The 20,052-nt window shown below is 41.2% G+C and overlaps 1 protein-coding gene and 1 long non-coding RNA gene across 3 annotated transcripts in view; one reads left to right on the forward strand and one right to left on the reverse strand.

Annotated features, from left to right (window-relative positions):
* Positions 1-20,052, reverse strand: part of ZNRF3 (zinc and ring finger 3) — a 99,220-nt gene that overhangs the window by 11,851 nt on the left and 67,317 nt on the right. The window contains exon 3 of one of the 2 annotated variants that reach the window (XM_042805720.1): positions 3,814-3,888. The exons of the other annotated variant lie outside the window; for it this stretch is intronic. Within the exon in view, the coding sequence (XP_042661654.1) occupies positions 3,814-3,888 (75 nt within the window). The remainder of the gene's footprint in view (positions 1-3,813; positions 3,889-20,052) is intronic. 2 annotated transcript variants of the gene reach the window in all.
* Positions 5,214-9,574, forward strand: LOC116960123. Its single transcript, XR_006166761.1, has 2 exons — positions 5,214-6,107; positions 7,772-9,574. It is a non-coding gene; the product is annotated as an uncharacterized LOC116960123 (long non-coding RNA).

The following is a 20,052-nucleotide window of genomic DNA, read 5'->3' on the forward strand; positions in this document are numbered from 1 at the left end:
ATAGCTTAATTCACCCTGAAACTTCCTTCCAAATAAGTTTTTTTGAAAAGCCAAATCACAGAATCAGAAAATAACATGGGTGGGAGACTACCCCACAAGTCCAACCTCCTGGTCAAGGCAGGGTCAACTATGACATCAAACCACACTGCTCAGGGCTTTATCCAGTCAGATGTTGGAAACCTTCAAGTGTGGAGAATGCATAATTTCTCTGGCCAAAAAATCCAGAAAAAAACCTCTGCTAAACTATATACCAGAGAGGGGAATAACAAGATAAGAGAATTGTTCTGTTACAAAATGGCACCAACATGATAAATTCATATAGCTTATTCTGACCCACTAGAAAAATCCCAGTATAGAGGCTAGTTGATGCAAAACAAGAAGGCACTGACAAGCAGATGGAAATGGTACAGGGGAAAGGAATTAGATGACAGGAGTGTGAGCAAACTGAACAAGAAGAGCGTATGTCAGAGATACCATATCTACATTGTTGACATCTTACCTGTTATTTCTGGCTAAAAGATGTAGAAATTACCAGCTGACTGGTCTATCATCCTGCTCACAAAGTACTCTACTTAAATCTGTCCAGATGATAATGACAGATTTTATTAAGACTTTAAGACAGATTTCTTCCTAGTATTTGACTGGGATTCTGAGAACACTGATCAAACTATTTTTAAGGCAGATGTCTTTTGAAGAGCTAAAAACTAGCTGAAGTGCTTGAATCCAACCCAGGGATCCTATGTGTCTACAAGGCTTGCTGGCCTAAGGTCAAATCCAATCACTCTCTGTATGCTTCCAGACACATATTCCCTCTCAAACTGTCTCGTCTAAGAAACAATTCACCTGATTCCTCAGTATCTTTTGCACACTGCCAGACTCTCGCTAAACATGATGCTCTGGGTGTCATTACTCCTCTTCAAACTATGCAAAAGTAAAACTAAGAAACAAATCAGACTTCACAGAGCATTTCTGAAAACAGAAGTTTCATTCTTAGTCTACAGCAGAAGAAACTCAGGTCAATGGGAATAAAATCCACAAAATCTGTATGTAAAGCCCTTTCATTTGGTAGCAATTCTTTTCCTGGTCAGGCCTGGTTCCTATTTCTGTTGATTGACTGGCAGGAAGGATTGCCTATCATAATATTCCACTCCTTCCTTTCAAAGCATTCTCCCTTGGTTGTTTTATTGCTTGGTAACAAGCATACCTGGGAAAGCTTCCTGAACAACTCCCCTCAGTGTCTCAGGATACTTCAATTTGAATAAAAGATACTCCAGAATACATAATTTTTTCCTCCATTGTTATCCACCTGTCGTTTTCCACAATTCCATTGTGAATGCCAAAACAGTATTTATTTTTAAAGACAAATTAATTACTATCCCCTTGTTTTGGGCTTGTGTGGTAGGGTTCGGGAAGCCGGGGAGGGGCTACCAAGGTGTCTCGTGTGAGAGAAATTGCTAGAAGCTTCTGCGGCTCCAAGTCAGACCCACCTCTGGCCAAGGCCAAGCCAATCGGTGACAGTGGTATCACCTCTGTGATAACATATTTAAGAGGGGAAAACCAGCAGCAGAGAGGAGTGGGGTGTGATAGAAACAGCTATGTAGACACCAAGGTCAGTGAAGAAGGGGGCGGAAAGAGGTGCTCCAGGTACCAGAGCAGATTCCCCTGCAGCCAACAGTCAAGACCATGGTGAGGTAGACTCTACCCTGCAGCCCATGGAGGTCCATGGTGGAGCAGACGCCTGCCTGCAGCCCATGGAGAACCCCGTGCTAGAGCAGGTAGCTGCACCTGAAGAAGGCTGGGACTTCGAGAGAAACCCGTGCCAGAGCAGTCTTTTTCTGAAAGGACTACACCCTGCAGAAAGGGCCCAGGCAGGAGCAGTTCATGAAGAGCTGCAGCCCTGCGGGAAGGACTCATGTTGGAGAAATTTCTGGAGGACTGTCTCCTGTGGGAGGCACCCTATGCTGGAGCAGGGGAGGAGTGTGAGGAGTCCTCCCCTTGAGGAGGAAGGAGCGGCAGAGACGACAGGTGATGAACTGACTGCAACCCCCATTCCCTGTCCCCCTGGGCTGCTGGTGGGGAAGAAGCAGGGAAATCAGGAGCAAAGCTGAACCCAGGAAGAAGGGAGGGGTAGAGAGGAAGGTGTTTTTCAGATGTGGTTGTATTTCTCATTATCCTACTCTGATCTGATTGGTAACAAATTAAATTGATGTTTTTTCCCGAAGTTAAGTCTGTTTTGCCTCTGACCATAATTGGTGAGTGATCCCTCCCTGTCTTTGTCTCGACCCAGGAGCCTTTTGTTGTATTTTCTCCTCCCCATTCCACTGAAGGTGGGGGTGGGGTGGGAAGAGAAGTGAGCAAGAGGCCACATGATGTTTAGCTGCCGACTGGGCCTAAACCACAACACCCATGATGTCAAGGGTTCTGCAGACGTTGGCTGAGAATCAAAATACACGAAACACAAGTGTCCAGAGCAGCATGAGAAAGGAGCCAATCAAGTATCTCTTACGTTTAGAGTAAGAAAGCTAGGTCTAGTCAGTCCTCTCCTGTGTGCGAGTGTTTGCATAGGTGGCTCTCTGTCCTTCAACAGAGCCTCCTTTGTCAGCTACTGCACTAAGCCACTAACCTCCTTCCATTTTATTGGTACACCCAAAACAGCCATCCACTAGACTAGTTTCCCAGCTATTGAGGACAATTGCACCCAGTTTATTATCAAGAATCAAGGAAGGACAGCTGTTGCTGGTAGAGGGAAGAGAGCAAGAGGCAGTAATTCAGCTTTGCAAGTTGAGAGCAGGGTGGCTGAAAGTAACTGGAAGCTGTCATATAGAGAAAATAATTGGAAAAAGACAGGTTACATCTTTCTTCAGATAATTTTGCTGTGTATAAAACGGGAAAAAATATCCCTGAGAATGTTTGCAAGATCAAGGCTGTAGCTCTGATGCACATGCACAGTTCTCAAAGCATCCATTGCACAGGGCCTGCATTCCTTTGTCCAAGAGATGCTCATTTCAGAAGGAAAGTCAGCTTTCTAAATTTAAACATTGATGGGTCTCTCTTTTCCCAAGAAATTCAGGCTGCACTTAAAAACATTCAGCTTCATTTGTTTGTGCTGTAGCAAAAACAGCAGTTTTGTTTCAAGACAAAACAAAACTAAATGAAACGCAGACTCTTTTTTTTTTATTTCTGTCTACACAAATAACTCAGAATTGGCTGGAAGGATCTTGTCTCTCACAGAGCTATTACCTCTCCTACTTCAAATGAGAAGATGGAAGTTGTACTGAGACCCCAAAAAAATAAAAACCCTGCTTGTTCACAAAATACGTAGGCCAGAAATCATCAGCTGTGAACGAGAAAGAAATGTTTGTAAAGCCTGTAAGAATCTTGTTAAGAACCAAGTTTGAAAGCCATTTTGTAACCTCAAAAATAGCAGCTACTCAACAATACTATTGATCACAAGCTGCGTAGGGCCAAACCCCCTGTGTTTTGTACACAGAGCTAGGCAAATAAAACCTCCTTGACTAGATAATGGGACACAAAGTTTGCCTCCATTGTTTCTCAATCCCAGTGCTGGATTTTGGATTCTGGATTCCAGCGAAGGCTAGAAGAGAAATATAACTCCCTACACATTCTCAACATCTCCATTGCTTCTTGCCTGTCAGATGAGCAGGAAAACCACAGCACCATGTTACCCAGGGTCAGTAGCTGCATGTCTTAAGGCAGGTGTGATTCGAGACCTGTATGCTCTCAAGTCTTGCCTCAGCAACCCTAAAAGAACCCAACAGAGGCTGTAATAAAACTAGGCTCCCTTATTCATACCTGATCAATGGCATCTGGGTTTTCAGAAACATCAAAGATGACCGCTGTGGCTCCTCGCTGTACTGCTCGTTTTGCCTGCAATAAGAAAGACAGCATCCTCAGTCCCACCCCAAAAGATGACTTTTTACCTCAAAAATTACTCCCTCTCCTCATCTCCATATAGCAAACAACATTCTGTGTTCCTGTGTAGTTAAAACAAATGACAGAGCAATTACAAACACAGGAGCTCCTGAACCAGCATGCAATGTAGTTAAACTTCACTATTGCTTCTAGTCTCCCTACCTTTTCCTTCTCAAACTCCTTGCTCTGCATACTTTTAAAGGAACTCAAATGTGACTTAGACCTTCTAAAGACTTTAAATACAAGATTTTTTTAAAATTTAATTAGGTACTTTTCGTCCATGTTACTTGGAAGTGCCATTATAAACAATCTTCCCTGTGATTTGAGGTGGAGAGACAAGCTAACTGTTGTAGAAAATAAAGGTGGACCAGGTCCCTTATACCTTTTCAGTGTCATTCTCAGAGTCATGACAACCCCTAGCATAACACAGTCCTTGCAAAAAGTGCCTCAGAGAATACTGCTCTTTCTGACCATTAGAGGTCAGAACTGTTACATACAACACATCTTACTTGGCTAAGATCAGACAGAACTATTTAAATGTATGGCTTTTCATCAAATACATGGTCCAAACCCGTAGTTACCAACAGCACAGAGGAGATATTAGAACATATTAAAGTTCTCTGGGACAGAGAGGATAGTATTAACCACGATGGCTAATACAGGGTATTTTTACCCATTTCTGCTGCTGTGCCCCTGTACGTTCTGTTCAAATGTTGCTCAATGGCTCCACAGAGTAAACATCCCCAGTAACTTTTCAAAGCTGTTACTGCCTTTCTTGGGTGCAGAATGTAAGTAACTATTTCTCCAAATAATGACAACTATCACCATCACAGTACTAAACAAGAGGACATTGGCTCTTCATAGAGACTAGTAGACCCTGAATTTGAGATACAAAAGAAACACATAAAAGTGATTAATTCTGAAATATCACTCAGTGTTTTCCGAGAATGTTAGCCAGTATAGAGATGTTAGTTTTAACACCTACAGGTCACTTTCTTTGCTCTATTCTTATATCTTGTTTTTAATCAACCAAGCCCATTAGACAGTGCATGAGGGAAACCAACTCCCAAATGGGGTCTCTTTCTCAGCCTGGCTGGTATTTGTCCCCTTTGAAGTCAGCACACCTGGCTAATCACTAATAGCTGTTGGGGAGGGAAAGTTAAAAGGAATCTACTACACATTCTCCATTGCAGTGGCCCTGAGGTGAAAGCTCATCCAGGTTTCCCCAGAAGGCACTTTTTACAGACACACAGTGCTTGTAGAACTGTTCAGGCCATTTAGATTGTTCTTTCAGGATGGTCAGTCAACAAGCAAGGCACTTTGATCTCCGAAGGTATTTTTAAAGAGATTTTGCAGGTTGATTCATAAAAAACCCCTTCATTTTGTGAACACGCTGAATGAGCAGTATACAGCACAGCAATTCATTAAGTTTCCACCACCAAGATGTAATCGGCATTCCTTACTTTGTATTGCAAAATCAGATGTTAAGAGATGAAAAGTACCAACCGAGTTCAAAACTCGTGCTGGAGAAGATAACAGCAAGTGGGGTGAACTGTCTGCCACCTCCCCCCTTCTGCAAATTTGCTGAGCTAGTTTAACTGCGGCCAACTGCAGCCAGCAGTCTGTGCCAGGCCACAGCCGACGGGAGGCTCGGGCCGCCCTTCACCCCTAGTTCTCACTAGCCACTTGTCCTTCCGTGCACCGGCCGCCTCAGCGCGGGGCGCGTAGGCCGCGCCGGCCGCTCGGCTCCGACGCGCGGCCCAGCACCGACCTCCCGTGAGGGGGAGGTGACGGGGGGGGGGCGCGCAGGCCCTGCCCGAAAATAGCGCCCCCCCCGCCCCATCCCCGGAAGTGACGCCCTGCCCAGGGGACGAAGGGGTGCTCGCCTGCCATTGGGAGAACTGGGAAACACGATTTTTTTTTTTTTTTTTTTTTTTTTTTTTCCCTTGCTAGGGTTTAAATCCTGATCCCAAAGAGAGGATGTGTACGCTCTTGGAAAACATACCCCAGTCTCTCGCCGAAGTCGCCAGGGAGCCTGGCCCTGTGCAAGACCCCAGGTGGCAAAGAGACTTGCTCGCACAACGGGACCTCGGCAGCGGCGGCCGGTTACGAGGCGACCCTCCAGCTGCCGAGCCCCCTGCGCGGGAACGCCCGGGCCGCGGACGGCGGGGAAGGTGGGTGCCGCGGCGGCGCGCTCGGCGGAGCCCGCTCCAGCGCTCCCCGGGCTCCGGCTCCGCGGCTTGGCGGCAGCCCGCCTGACCTTCCAGGTTTCGCTGGCAGGAGATCAGAGAGGAGCCGCAAACACACCACAGCCTGCCGCTCCCCCCCCCCCCCTTCCTCCTCCTCGAGCTCGTTTTTAAAAACCACTGCACTTTGTTGAGGAGCGGACGAGTGCGAGCAGGCTGGGGCCTGAGCGCAGACACTTCTTCTCGTCTGGTGTTCACCTCCTTCCCTTCAGTTCAAGATGGCAGCCGCGCAGACCCAGCGCACCTGAGGCCGCTGCCCGTCTCGGGAAGCTGGTCAAGGCTGGGGAGGGACCCTGCAAAGCCTGGTTGCCACTACGGCCCTCCTTCCTCACCCCCTCAAAAAACTAGGGTAATTAAAGCCAAAGCGTCTGTGAAAATACCCTGCCTACTACTCAGTAATCAGGACAGCTCAAAACAACACAGCGATGTAAGTCCCACTTAAAATAATGCCAGTCTGACTTTTTCATTTTGGGCTATTCGGCATTTAAAGGCTGCCCCTAAATCATTTTTCTAAGCAAAGTGCCCAAGTTTTAGCTCAAAAATAAGGACAGTGGTTGGATGAGGAGGAAGAAAAAAAAAAAGTGGTACTGGTACATGCTTTACCTTTACAATACCCACAGCAAACAGGCTTTTCCTCAATTCCCATGCAATTGGCAGAAAGCAGTAAAGGGTGCTAGGCATATCCCTTTCTGAGATGATTTGTTTTCTGTGGTTTATCATAAATGATTATTATGACATAGCAGTATTCTTCCTTTTGTGCAAAGAGTAAAAACAACAAAAAAAGATAGCTGCACTTCTAGTAATTCAGATGATCACTCTGTTCATAGTGACAACCTCTCAATGTTTCTTTGCATTCAGTCTGAAAGCCTACACTACTACAGAGCAATCGACTCTGAGGTATTGACTTGTTTTTTTCCATGGCCACGACATGCAAGCACCACCATCATAACTTTTACTTTTTCTGTAAAGTGCTCCCACATCCCAGCTGGAGCTCCAGGGAGGTTATGTGTTCTGTGTAGATCAGCGGCTAACTGGTTGATATGTAGAAAGATAGGGCTCAATTGTGCAAAACCACCAATGTAGAGAGTACTAAGCATGCCTTGATCCTAGAAGCAGGACTGGAAATGGCAGCAATCTTCAGCAAGCCCTGTATTGGCAATTCAAAGATTCTTTTGTCCTTAAGTACAAACAAAATAAAACACAAAATGTAAGTTAGATATAAGTACGTCTTTATAGGATAGAGACAAGTCACCTGGCATCTTATTTGACAAGCACAACCTTAACTCACTGTCTGAAATTATTGTAGTTTTTGTGGAAGGGAGATAGGGACTATTACTGGCATTTCCCCCTTGTGTTATATGTAACGGTGATGTAAAAATAATGATGGCTTGCACTTGCAATGTATGCTACTGTGTCTAAGTGCTGTGGTTGGGAACTGCCTTACTTAAAAAAAAAAAAAAAAAAAAAACAAACACCCTCTCAAACTGTTTCTGGTAGAATACAGCTGGTCAGCAAGGGAGACCTAATAAAAATCTGGGAGTATACAGCTGAAAAAAAGAGAAATTGCCTCAAGTTTCTTCCTTAATTTTTAGGAATGAAGTTCCAAACGTGGAAATTTGTTACGAAACCAAGGAATACTGGATGCATCTCTCATCATGATCGTACGTGGTAATCCCTGAAATATGAAGAAGGTTCATGCTGTTCACAGAGCAGCCCTCTTTTCCTGTATGAGCTCTAACCAGTTCCCTGACCCTGTGTGCCCCAGATGAGGAAACTGTGTAAGATGTAAGACAATCACAGCCCGAATCTCATATTACTCATTGTATGAACTCAGAGATAGCTCTCATTAAGTTAAATTTCCTTTTCCATGTATTAGCCCTGCCTTTAGGCTCCATCAATACTGATTACAGTTCAGTGGGAAGGCCCTCACAGGTCTGGATGTTTACAGAAGGAGTAAAAAAGTCTCCAGTTCTGGTTTCCAGATCTTCCGAGCAGTGGTAACTTCTGCAAATTCCTTTCACAGACAGGTTTCAGAGTGCCCCAATAAATGCAGCTACAATATTGCTAGAAGCACAGGGAACAAAGGGAAGACAGATCAACAACAAGCATTTTCAGTGCATGTAGATAACAGAATGGCCGTGCAGAAGTAGCCAATACTGCACAGCTGGAGGGGAAGAATAAATCTTTAGAATTGCTGAAAGGGCAAAGAAACAGGAAGAGGTCCAATTTAAAGCATGATAACATAATGGAGTGGTGATACGGGCAGAGCAAACCACTTGATGGGGAATAATATCTGTATCTAAAATTTATCCTAGCACTCTGGAGTAACAAAACCAGTAAATGAAGTGCAGAGAATTTCAGTCCATAGCTGCACTGATCATTTCACAGCAATATTTTGCAGCTGTCACAGCAGCAAATGCTAGAAGCTGTATTCCAATATCCATTGTAACCTTTTCTTGTGTACTGATTTTACCTGTGTACAGATTCAGATTCCATTCGAAGTAATGTTTTTGTGTATTGGTTTCAATTTCAGTGGTTTTTTTAACCCCTACATGCAAAAGCATCTTAGCTCTGAACTGCATATAAATCCCTATTCTAGTTGGTAACAGAAATACAAGTAACTACCAGATACATTTTTTTAATATTAGTACCATTTAAAATTAGTATTTTCAGGTCTTCACAATAGTTTCTGCTGGATTTTTTGTTCCTTGTCTCTGATGTAGTACACAACAGCTTAAAAGCGGTTCAAAGATATTTTAGTTAATCATAAGCCAGGCATGGAACAATCAAGCAAGTTAGTAGTATTTCCCCTTAGAAAGATCAAAGAACCCCAAGCTTCAAAAATCTACTGTCTTGTTTGTTAAAGATACTACAAAACTAAACATGATACCTCGTGTGAGTAGGTTGAAAATAAGAAGGACAAGACAGACAAGTGCCTGGGCGTTCTACCTAAACTAATTAGACCTCGTATTGCAGCATATCCAGAAGAGTAAAAATCATTGCTTTGTCAATCTCACAGTCCTTGTTCAATCTACAGCTCTGACCAAAACAAGTAAACCAGAACAAAATGCAAGAAAGCAATGAATGATTCTGCCCTAAATGCACCAAGTTCAGGGCTGTATAATGAAATTGAAACTCTTAGAAGGAAATAGTACTGTCAAAGGATGGACAAAAGGTATCCCTGGTGCAGAGAGAAAGGAATATGTACCCTGAAACATACCCCTAATTGCCTAGGTACGTGAAAGTTGGGTCCTAGGGGGAGTCTAGTAGTGCCTACTGACACCAGTCATGGTTTTGCAGTCACTAAGGGACTACAAAAAAATGCAGAAAGGTCTGTTTCTTTTGGATAGTTTATTTTGCTAACCCTCTACAGTAAAGATTATTATTTAAGATTATCACTTGGATTAAGTCATCTGTTCAGTAGGGGAGAAGATGACAACAGCAGATGAAGCTCATGAAGAATGCTGTTGAAATAACCAGCAAACATTTGTACTTGTCTATATCATAAAATACAGAGAATATGCATCTTGACTGTAACTATTATTCTGAGTTTCAGCCACTTCAGGAATCTTTTCAAATGACACCGTAAGTTTTTCTTTGTAAATGAGCATTAAAAAGAGATCCACAATTTGCTAGACTTCATTCAAACACCTGGTAGACATCGACTATCTTGTCTAGTTGAATGTTGGATGTACGCAACTCTTAAGTAACTAAAATGATCAGGAATACAAAACCCACCTTTGAATTTGCCCTCCCTCAGTTCCTTAAATATCACCAGCCTAGGACTTTACTTTATCAGAAGCCCTCTGCTGAAGAATACTTTTGGCTACTTTATATGCATAGAAAAATGTAAACAGAAGGATACGGTGTCTTAATTACACATTTTAGAATTAATTTTATTACAAATACATAATACTGTCTTCATCTATGTTTCTGTAGTGTTTTAATTTGCACAGATTGTCATAGCTCATGGATAAGGCTGATGAAAAGTTATTTTAGAGTGTATTTTAGACACCTACTTGTTATGAACCCACTATTGATAACCATTATCAATAAGATGCACATTAAATACTGTCTCAGATTAAAATGTGGAAGAAATTACTAGATCCTGTCATCTAGAGAGGATGAGAGGAAAACACATATGACAGAAGTGTAAGGATAGTATCTCTTCACATCTCCAGGCCTGAAGAAATTTTATTTATTACCTCAAAGAACACCAGAAAGAATTTAAAAGCTCCGCACTCCCTTCCTGTGGGCCAGATGAACACAATCAGGAAGCAACAACTTCCTTGATGAGATAAACTTTCAACCCGAAGGACCAGATGATTATTAAACAGGTGCACTGCTTCCTCTCATTCATTCAAATCAGGTAGGACGGCAACAATCAAAACAGTAAGAAGGTCAGCCACTTGCTGACATCTAAAAAGACCTTACATGGTTGCAGATATGAACACTGCAAGCATCTCATCCTGCTTTCTAGTATGGCCTCATTCCAACTAATATGTCAGTTGTTATGCAACAGTGGAGAAACCAACAAAAGAAAAGCTGTTTAACAAGGTGCCCATTTAAGAGAAAAATCACACCAACAACATTAGCCTTTATTCATTACATTTACTTCTTTACCATAGTTAGAACTCCCTCACAGTGTACAGCTGTATTTATATACGAGGATATGACACTAATGGGTTGCAGACAGTGAATAAATTACAGATGAGAGAAGGACCGAGGCTTGGAACCTCAGGTGGGGAAAGCAAAGTTCATTAATCACTTTTAGCTCTCCCATTTACATCAACATAGTAATGCCTTACACATTAAGATAGTAACTCAATACCTTCTGTTGAAAATGGCTATTGGTAGAGCCAGGTTACTATTCAAAAATACACTTTCTTTTTTTTTCAGTTAACATCCTAGATAAAACTGATGGATTAAAGGGAGAAAAAGGTGCTTTAAAAGTACCGGCTGCCTGTGTAAACCCACAGATATATCCTGCTGTTCTAACACTATGTTCTCACAAATTCTTACATGAAGAACAACGTATCTGTCTTCCTGGATTAGCCTCCTGGATTAGTTGGATCATTCATCTAACTCTAGGAATTATCTTCTTGGAATTTAGTGCACTGTAAATAAGAAATATTAATTCTAACTATGGTATGTGGTACATGAGGGAGCTGATTTATTCTCTGAGTTAAGAAAATGATGAAGATGGGGAGGAGGAGACTAGGCAATGGTTTAGGTGGTAACCAGTACAGATGGCAGTAAACTGCTTTTAGCAAACTATCTCAACTCTATTCCATCAGATGCCATCACGTACTATTAGCTGATCCTCCGAAATAAACAAGTCTGGAAACAGAAGAGTAAGGATATAGTATGCAGAAGACGGTCCTATGGATCCCAAAAGCAAAACACTGCTTACAGTCAGAACTGAGGGCAACAGCACAGCTCCAGAAGGTATAACTGTGGGTTCTTCCTCTTCTCTTTCATTCTTTTTCTTTTTTTTCAATATATCTCATGCTTTTTGGGGCAGAAAATATGGTAATTGGATTGCTCTAATTCTGTGCAGAGGTTGTTGAACACAGTAGTGAAGAAAATTGGTTTATACATCCTCATTTAGCTGAGAATTGAGCCAGCCTGACCAAACTTGCATTCCCTTTGTCAGTTTTTGAGGTTTCCCCCCTCAGTTTCTCTATGAACTAAAAAATCATTGAACTTGCGGCACATTTTCTATTTAACCCAGCCCATCAGATCCAATATTCCACGTCAGAAGGCTCCACATTGTGGAGTTAGTGGTCATTAATCTGCCAAAAGAATGGAATTACGCAAGCGGTGTGAAGTGGAATCTTTTTTTTATAGCTAATTCTTTCATCAGCTGTCTTTGGTCCTCTGAAATAAGCGGTCAGTCTCTCACATACCATAAGAGCATATTGGTAACATGTAAGCAACACTCAGTAGCAAGCAACCTGCATACCCTGTGACTCCAAGGAACATGGTTTTCAATTAGAAGTTCCAGTGTCTTGCTTTATTGCTTTGGAAAGGCAGGTCAAGGATTTCAACAATCTTGACTGCTAGTAAATAGCTGAAGGGATGAGGTTTCCATCTGCAACATTTCAGCGAAATAAATGAAGAATATAGCAATTCAGTGGTCATGGTCTTCTCTTGAGCAGACTCAAAAATAGCAGAATCTGCTCCAATAATTTTTAGCGCTTACAGACCAACTGATTAGGACTTGTTTTGTCCATATCAAGATCAAGTGCGACCACAAAGATACAGACAATATTACCAGAGCTATGATACAGAAAATGCAGTACCAGGTTCTAGCGTACTGGCTTTTCTAGTTGCCTTCTGCAGACTTTTCCTCATTTGATTTTGTTCTATTCACAGAGAACAACTTTGGGGCTGAAATAAGCATTAGAATGCTACATTATCAGGGTTTAACTTCTGCATAGACTCTTGAGTTTTAAGGAGTCTTCAGTTAAGTATGGACAAACACAGTAAGTTCTGCAGGTGAGAGAGACCACTGGTTCTTACCTAAAACGCATGATGAATCAGCAGGTCTGGACAAGCAGATGTTGCCACCACCAGTTTGACATTTCAGTCAGCTGAATGGTGTTCTGCCTTTGATGTTCTCAAAGCCCTTAACTTCTTCAGAAGAGAGCCATACCTCAAAGAACCCTATTAAACTGAGCAGTGGGTATGAACTGCACCCCCATTCTATGGATGGCAGCATTAGATTTTCAATATGACAGAAATGGCAAAGCATGAAGCTAGGCAATAAAATCCAAACCTGTTTTTTGATACGATTGAGACTCTTGTTTGGGATGAAGTTTCTCTCCTCAAGCCAAGTGTAATCTCCTATCAGGACCAAGACACACATGGATTTCATAAAGTTCTTCCCACTTTGATTCCATATCACAGCACAGCAGGCTTCACAGCACTATACTTTGTACTGCGAAAAGGAAAGAACTCTTCACTAGAATACTTTAGATGCCCCTGCCCATAATTGGGCACAAGAAAGACATCCTGTTAAGGAGGAGGAAAAAACCCCAAAAACAGCTCAGCAAAATCTGTCAGTATGTTTAAGAACACCATTAGATTGGCTGTTAAAACATCAGTTACTGTAGATATTAGTATTTATATGATTTTGAAAATACTTCTGGAACACTATCTCCTACAGTAAGCAAGGATGTGTGTGTTTCCTACTGACATTTGACTCTTCATAATATATTTAGTTAGCAGCTACTGTTGGGAAAAAGAAAATACAATGTTATCTCATCAGCAGAATAAAACCCATTTCTAGTGCAGACTCACAATTGTACTTGCAAAAGCGTGGAACATCAGCCACAGGCAAAGACACTCCAACAAAACAGACTGATGCACTCTGCTTACCATCGGGAATCTTGCACAAACCCCACAGCATTATGTCAAATACACCTTTTCATTGCAGTTGCCAAACCGCAAAACCCCTTTCGCTCTCAGAACTACAGAGAATTCAGACAACAACATCTGAACAATACAGGCATCCCCTCTCTCTCCCCTACACTGTTATCAGGGTCAGTCAATCACCAAAAATACCTTGCCCTTTGAACCACTGTTGGAGCTAGAAAGCCAGACCACAGGCCAGTTCTGCAGGGCAGAGGAAGGAGAAAAGGACATAATTTACTTTGCAAATAGCAGAAGTTACAAATTAACCAACTGATGCCTCAGCCCTGTTAATGTACAAGTCCCCAGTAATTCCAGAAATGTAAATTAAGCCCAGCATAAGCAAGATGCCATTTCAAACATTGTCTGAGATAACGAAAAAGGAACTTTCAGATTTCTGTCTGAAAGTGAAGAGAGAATATCACAAAAAGATAGTCAAATCCCTGAGTATCACACCAGCATAAAACCCCTTCTGGACTGGAATACTCAACTTCTCTGGCACGTGGGGATATGTTTTATACAGGTACCCTATAGATAATGCATTACATGGCATTACAACAGTTGCTCTATCAATTAAGTAGCATAGAAATAATGCGAAGCAGTGTTTTTAAATTTAAAAATATAATCACAATTAAAACACAGGATACTTCTCTGTAAAAATTTTTAAAAACTTTAAAAGTGATGTCTAGTTTAAGAAGAATATCACCTCATGCAGCACGTAAACACATCAACAATATTTACCAATGTGATCCATACCACTCAGTACTCAGAGGCTCTCAGATAGTTAAAATGAGGAAGAAAAAACCAAAAGTATCTCTCTCTCCTGGGATTAGGGAGAAACGTTGTGATCAGTTCTGAGTCTAGACCAAGTATAAACAACATGAAAAAGTCATTTATTTAATCCTGAACACAGTGAAGCCTGATGGTTGCAGATCTCTCATTAGACATTTGAGAGTCATGGGACTCCATTCCCAAAAAACTGTCCTCTGCTCTCACGGATCATTCTGTGGACCAGCAGCATTGTTGCTATGAGAAGGCACAGTCACAGAGAGAAGGGTGAGCACTGGCAGAGAGCAAAGGAGGGGACTGAGGCGTTGAACTAGCTGACATTCACAGAGAACCTAGCACACTCAGCTAGAAGTGGGTGGGTGGATGCATTTATGACGTTTGATGGTGTCACACAGAAATGCCGATACATTTTACAACCCTTCAAGCTTTTTCAGCGCAACAGAATTCCTATATACAGGTACCTTCAAAACAGAATGCTCACAAGATTATTCTATTTTGGAAATTATGTACTAAAGAATCATATACTGTAAAATACCACTACAGCCAACCATAATTCGTAACTTTATCTTTGCGTTGAAGGTATACTGAAAGTAGATGAAGTAGAAACAGCAAACTAGACCAAAGATAATTACGTAAGCATACATAAAAGCATGCTGTGGTGCTGGTAGAAGTAATTAAAAATGAAGATATGGGAAAGTGTTGGAGGAGTTGTAAATTAAAGCAACTATTAACCTAGACCACTGTAAGAAGCCATCCCTATAGTACCCAAGCTGTGCAAATGGAATGTACCAAAGTTCCTCCCATCTCAGATACATAAGACATGTACTCTAATAGAATATTACCTTAAAATGATAAACTGGTATGTATATACATCAAAAGGGAAACCAAAGAATCATAATAATTATGTCTTGCATTTAGAACAGGAGATGGCAAAACTTTGAAAAATTCTAAGTCCTGCAGGAATTCCATTCAATCTCAGTCAATTCAGTATGGAAGTTCAATCCTCCTGAGAAACAAACCTCACTTATTGCAGAAAGTTCTTTTCTATAAAACAACAGTTTTGGGCCATGGTTCCCCACCCACAGCTTTAGGTAAATATTTAAATATTTTAGGGAAGAGGAGAAATTTCAAACAGATTCAGCCTGTGTGAAATTATGTGATGAGTATAGAACAGGTCTGAGGCATTTACAATAGTCTATCCAAGCTATACTAACACATCTAAATCAACCAGAAGTTATTCAAAAGCCTGAAGAGCTTTGTGCTCATTAATATCATGTTGTTATCCTCTATCTGGATGGTAAGACAAGATACGAATATGACCACAGTCCACCAAAAGTGCTAAGAAGAAATGAAAGCAAGCATAACTAAGCATGAAAAACGAAGAGTGATTTGGGCCAATTTTGGGTATATAGCTATTTTCAAATGTTAGAAACTGATAGGAATTCACAGTGTCTTCTGCTTAGTATCTGTCTTGCTTAGCCTCATCCTCAAGTAGCTGGCCTTCATCCATAGGTTGATATTTACTGTAAACAAAGACATTTTAGAGATAACACAGTCATCATCTGAGGTGATGAAACAAGAGATCCAAGTCTCAACAGTGACAGAAAATGCAGTGCTCTTTGCAGGGTTATTAAATGCCTGCATGCAGACTGTGAGAGTATGTTCAGACAAACATCATATATACCAAGGTGACTTGTCAAGCAGCAAGGATTTTTACTTCTATACATATTAGATTTAAAATGCTGTAGTGCATTGCCCTGGAGGTTCTGTCCTCTCTGTCAGGGATGAGCACCTGCATCCAAGACTACAGAATATGCATGTAACATATGTATGAAGTCAGTGACTTCAGTCTTTCTGAATGAACAAAGGCATGTAAAAGTCCCTTGGTATCCTGTAGAATATTACCTATTCAGTGAGATCCTCCCTCTCCCTCTCTCTCTCTCCCTCTCCTCTAGGAGAAGCAGCTTGGGTAATAAGTTTAGTAGTAAAAAGATGCATTGTGGGCCAGTATTCCAGTTTAACTAGCAACTTTCCATGGTCTAGCTAATGTAAGATGACATGGACTTTCTTTCAAACAGTTCTCCTTGGTTTTGGATTAGATTAGTTTCAAGGTCCCAAACTGTGGTGGGCCCTTGTTGTTAGTTTGTTGATTTTTTTTCTTTTTTTTTTTTTTTTTTTTAAAAAAAAGGAAGGAAAAAAAAAAGAATAAAAAAGGTGGAGGATTTTTTGTTACAAAGGGAAACTGGAAACTTCTCTCCACACAAGCAGAGACATGGCTGTATTGCAGAGGCCTCAGGGTAAGGATTAAAGAAAAACAAAATAGAAACCCTTCCATCTCTAATTAGGGTCTTCATTTGCCAAAGAGCCATTCCACAGCGGGAGGAATTACATTCAGGCCGTTGCTTGGATAACGTCTCCCAGCAGGTTGGCTCCTCAGAGCAGACCACTCTGAGCCAACAATTTCTGGTTACTTGGAGGCAAGCAGCCTGCATATTGTTTTAACTGGCCTGGCTTTTGCAGCCAGTTTTGCTGAAGAACAATCTTCTATTCAGAATGCAGAGATAAAAGCTTCACTTGGTTTGAATTTGTCCCCAGTTTCTTTCTTCCTTTCTTTTTTTAAACATGGGAATTATAGGTTCTGGAGTTTGCATTATTTCTCTTGTAGACATCAATGTTTTTTCCCCCTCTAGCCACTTGATTCTTTGCCAGTGAAGGCTGCTGTCTGGAGTCCAGCCATTCATCAGCCCCTACCTCATCATTAACACTGTGGTGCTGGCGGTCACAGCTCATTGCTGGCGACAGGAAATCCTAACTTGCAAGAGGTTAACCACAGCCCATAAACAGCCAGGCTGGCTCATTAGTCCCTTACAGTCAGCTGAAGGGACCCTCTGGGAGTTTCAACACTGTTCATGGACTCAAGAGTCTATGCATTCTGTGCTCTTCACAAACGCCTTCCCTCTCACCTCTTAAAAGCTCACTAGTTGGATCCTCAGGGCTAAGGTCCATCTTTTCTCCTATCCCAAGGTGACCAAGTTTTTTAAGCATTTTTTCAAATTAAATGTCTGTGATGTATTCTCTTGGCTTACCAATTGAACAAAATACCAGTGGGCCAACAACTGAGACATTAATGCACTGGAGTACATACACGCTTTTGATATTTTTAATAGTTTTGGTGAGCGTTTCATATCTAAATTGAGCACTTCTAAAGCAACAGATATGCGTATGTTGATAATATATACCTAATCTGTCTAGAGAATTCATACCACAATTATGTCCAGCACTAATCTTCAAGAAATAACCTGCTAGAATTGTAAATAGCTTGGTCAGTGCTCCCTACATTGAGCAAAAAGCCCACTTCATACTCATTTTGAATTCACAGTATGATCACTTGATTCATTTGGAGTTGACTCCTTGAACTTAGTACAAACATTAAATCATCATGCCATCCAAATAAACACCTCTAGATAATAGCCACCTGGCCATCATGAAGACAAAAGTCTGGAGCAGAGAAATAGCTCTGGCAAATCATCTCAAAGGAGTAGGATACGAAGCACAATTTGTATTATAAGTCTTTCTTCCCTTTCAACCCTGTGAAAATCATTGCAAAACATTCCCACTTTATGTCTGCAATTTCTCATGATCCACTATTTCCTACCACTGCCAATTGTATCTGCCCATCTTTTACTCTGAATATTGCAGTCCCTCTGATGCAGATCTGGTTACATTCCCCAGTTCTCCAATTTCTTCCAAAGCCTTCTGTCTCTTAGTGCACCAAAATTAGGCATGTCACTCATCTGTGAAGTCCTAAATAATTCCATTCCCTGCCTCCATATCTGCTCCTTATTTTTTTTCACTTTATGATCCATTTATCTGATTCTGCTTGCCAACCTTCTTTTGTGCTCATTTCTATACTTCAACATAGCTGCACTTACTTGCCTATTCACTTTTCTGCTTCAAACTCCATTTCTGTAGTTCTTCCAACATGTCTGCCATTGTGCATTTCTCGGGTTAGAGAAATAGGTAGATTCTGCATGTAAAATAAAAATATCTCTCAACGTTTGAGAGGCTTACAAGGCACATAGAATCATGAGGGTCCAAAAACCTAACAGACGTAGAACATTTACATATTATTATTATTTGGATGTGGTACACATCTTAAAAAAGTGTTTCTTAGTCTTTACTCAGCCTGGACTTCCATTAATTTCACTGAGAGTTCTGACTGAGCAAAGACTCCAGTAACACATGTTGTGCAACAACAGCTGCTTTTTTAGCTTAAGGGAGAAGCAGCTGTGTTACACAGTTGGTTGGAAAGGAGTGAAGATGGTGGTGAGGACTGCTAAGGACTCAACTCTAAAAGTAGGCATTTATTTAAAGTAATCAATCCAACAATAGCAAATCTAAGGAGTGCCCAGAGTGTGAAACATTAGAGACAGCCTTTCTTCATGAATAGCTGTTGCTTTTCCTAACTGCGCAATGAAGACAAAAAGGAAGTTAGTAAAATAATCCAATAACAGATTGCTGGCACTAGTTGCCAGTGGAAAGGGCCCACCACCACCCATGACTTAGAACCTGATAGATCTACTTCTTCTGAGTGGCATAACCGGATTCAGCCTTTGTCTATTCCTTTGAGCACTCCCCTCTTTGGCTTTGATCCACCTCTCTTCTTTCCTTTTACACCTTTCACCATATGATCCATACACAACATAAACCTTTCCTCTGTCTCCAGAATCTGATTGGCTTGATTGTTAGTTCTCTTACCTGTGCTCAACCTTTCCCTTCCCTCCTCAAAGGGACTGGTGAAATTAAGGTAAAGCAGTCATGGAATGAGAGGATTTAAACAGGAAAGACATCAGAAAGGTACATATGAACTCAAGACTTCAACTATAGTGATGAGACTCCTGCTTCATGCCGCGTGCCCACGTTCTCTGCAGCCAAACACTTTTACATGCAACATTTCTTCCTTTTTCTTTCCCATTCAAATCCCATTTTTGATCTGTTGAAATAGTCTTGTTGTTACAATATGGTCTATAGGGGACAGAACAAGAGGCAAGGAGATGGGAAGCACAGATACACTGAGCTTTTGGCAAAAGCATTTCACTTTATGTGATTTTTTTTTTTGGGGGGGGGGGTGGGGGAGGAAGTGTGGGGTGGGGTGATGTTCAAAAATACATACTTGTCCCTGTCAGGAAGATTATGAGGACTGACTATTTCTGTCTATCATTGAAAATATCCAGCTTCTTTCTGAAAGACCATGTATTATCCCCAGTTCTGACCTCATCTATGCAATTTTTGTTAGAACTCCAGAAATCATGTCTATATGCTGTAGAGGTCTGATCACACTGCTAGCACTGGGGAAGTAAATAATTTGTAAAAAGATAAATGACATGAAAAATATTTGCACAAGTAACTATCACTTCAAATACAATTTTTTGAAGATGTTTTATGGTTGTTTAAAATAGATGTTAACATTTTAGGTTAACATTATAAATGATAATGAAGTAAAGAATAACAAGAAACAATCAGAATGATATTACAGCACTTCTTTGGTGCTTCAGGAAAATAATAATTCTCTCAATATATTCTTCAGAACTAATATGGTAAGAAAGACACATGCATGGCAGGGCTTACAGTCATATACACTACTTCTTTTCATAGTTAACTAATTTTA

The sequence above is a fragment of the Tyto alba genome, unplaced genomic scaffold (genome assembly GCF_018691265.1).
Source record: "Tyto alba isolate M040663 unplaced genomic scaffold, T.alba_DEE_v4.0 Super-Scaffold_44, whole genome shotgun sequence".
Taxonomy (NCBI): domain Eukaryota; kingdom Metazoa; phylum Chordata; class Aves; order Strigiformes; family Tytonidae; genus Tyto; species Tyto alba.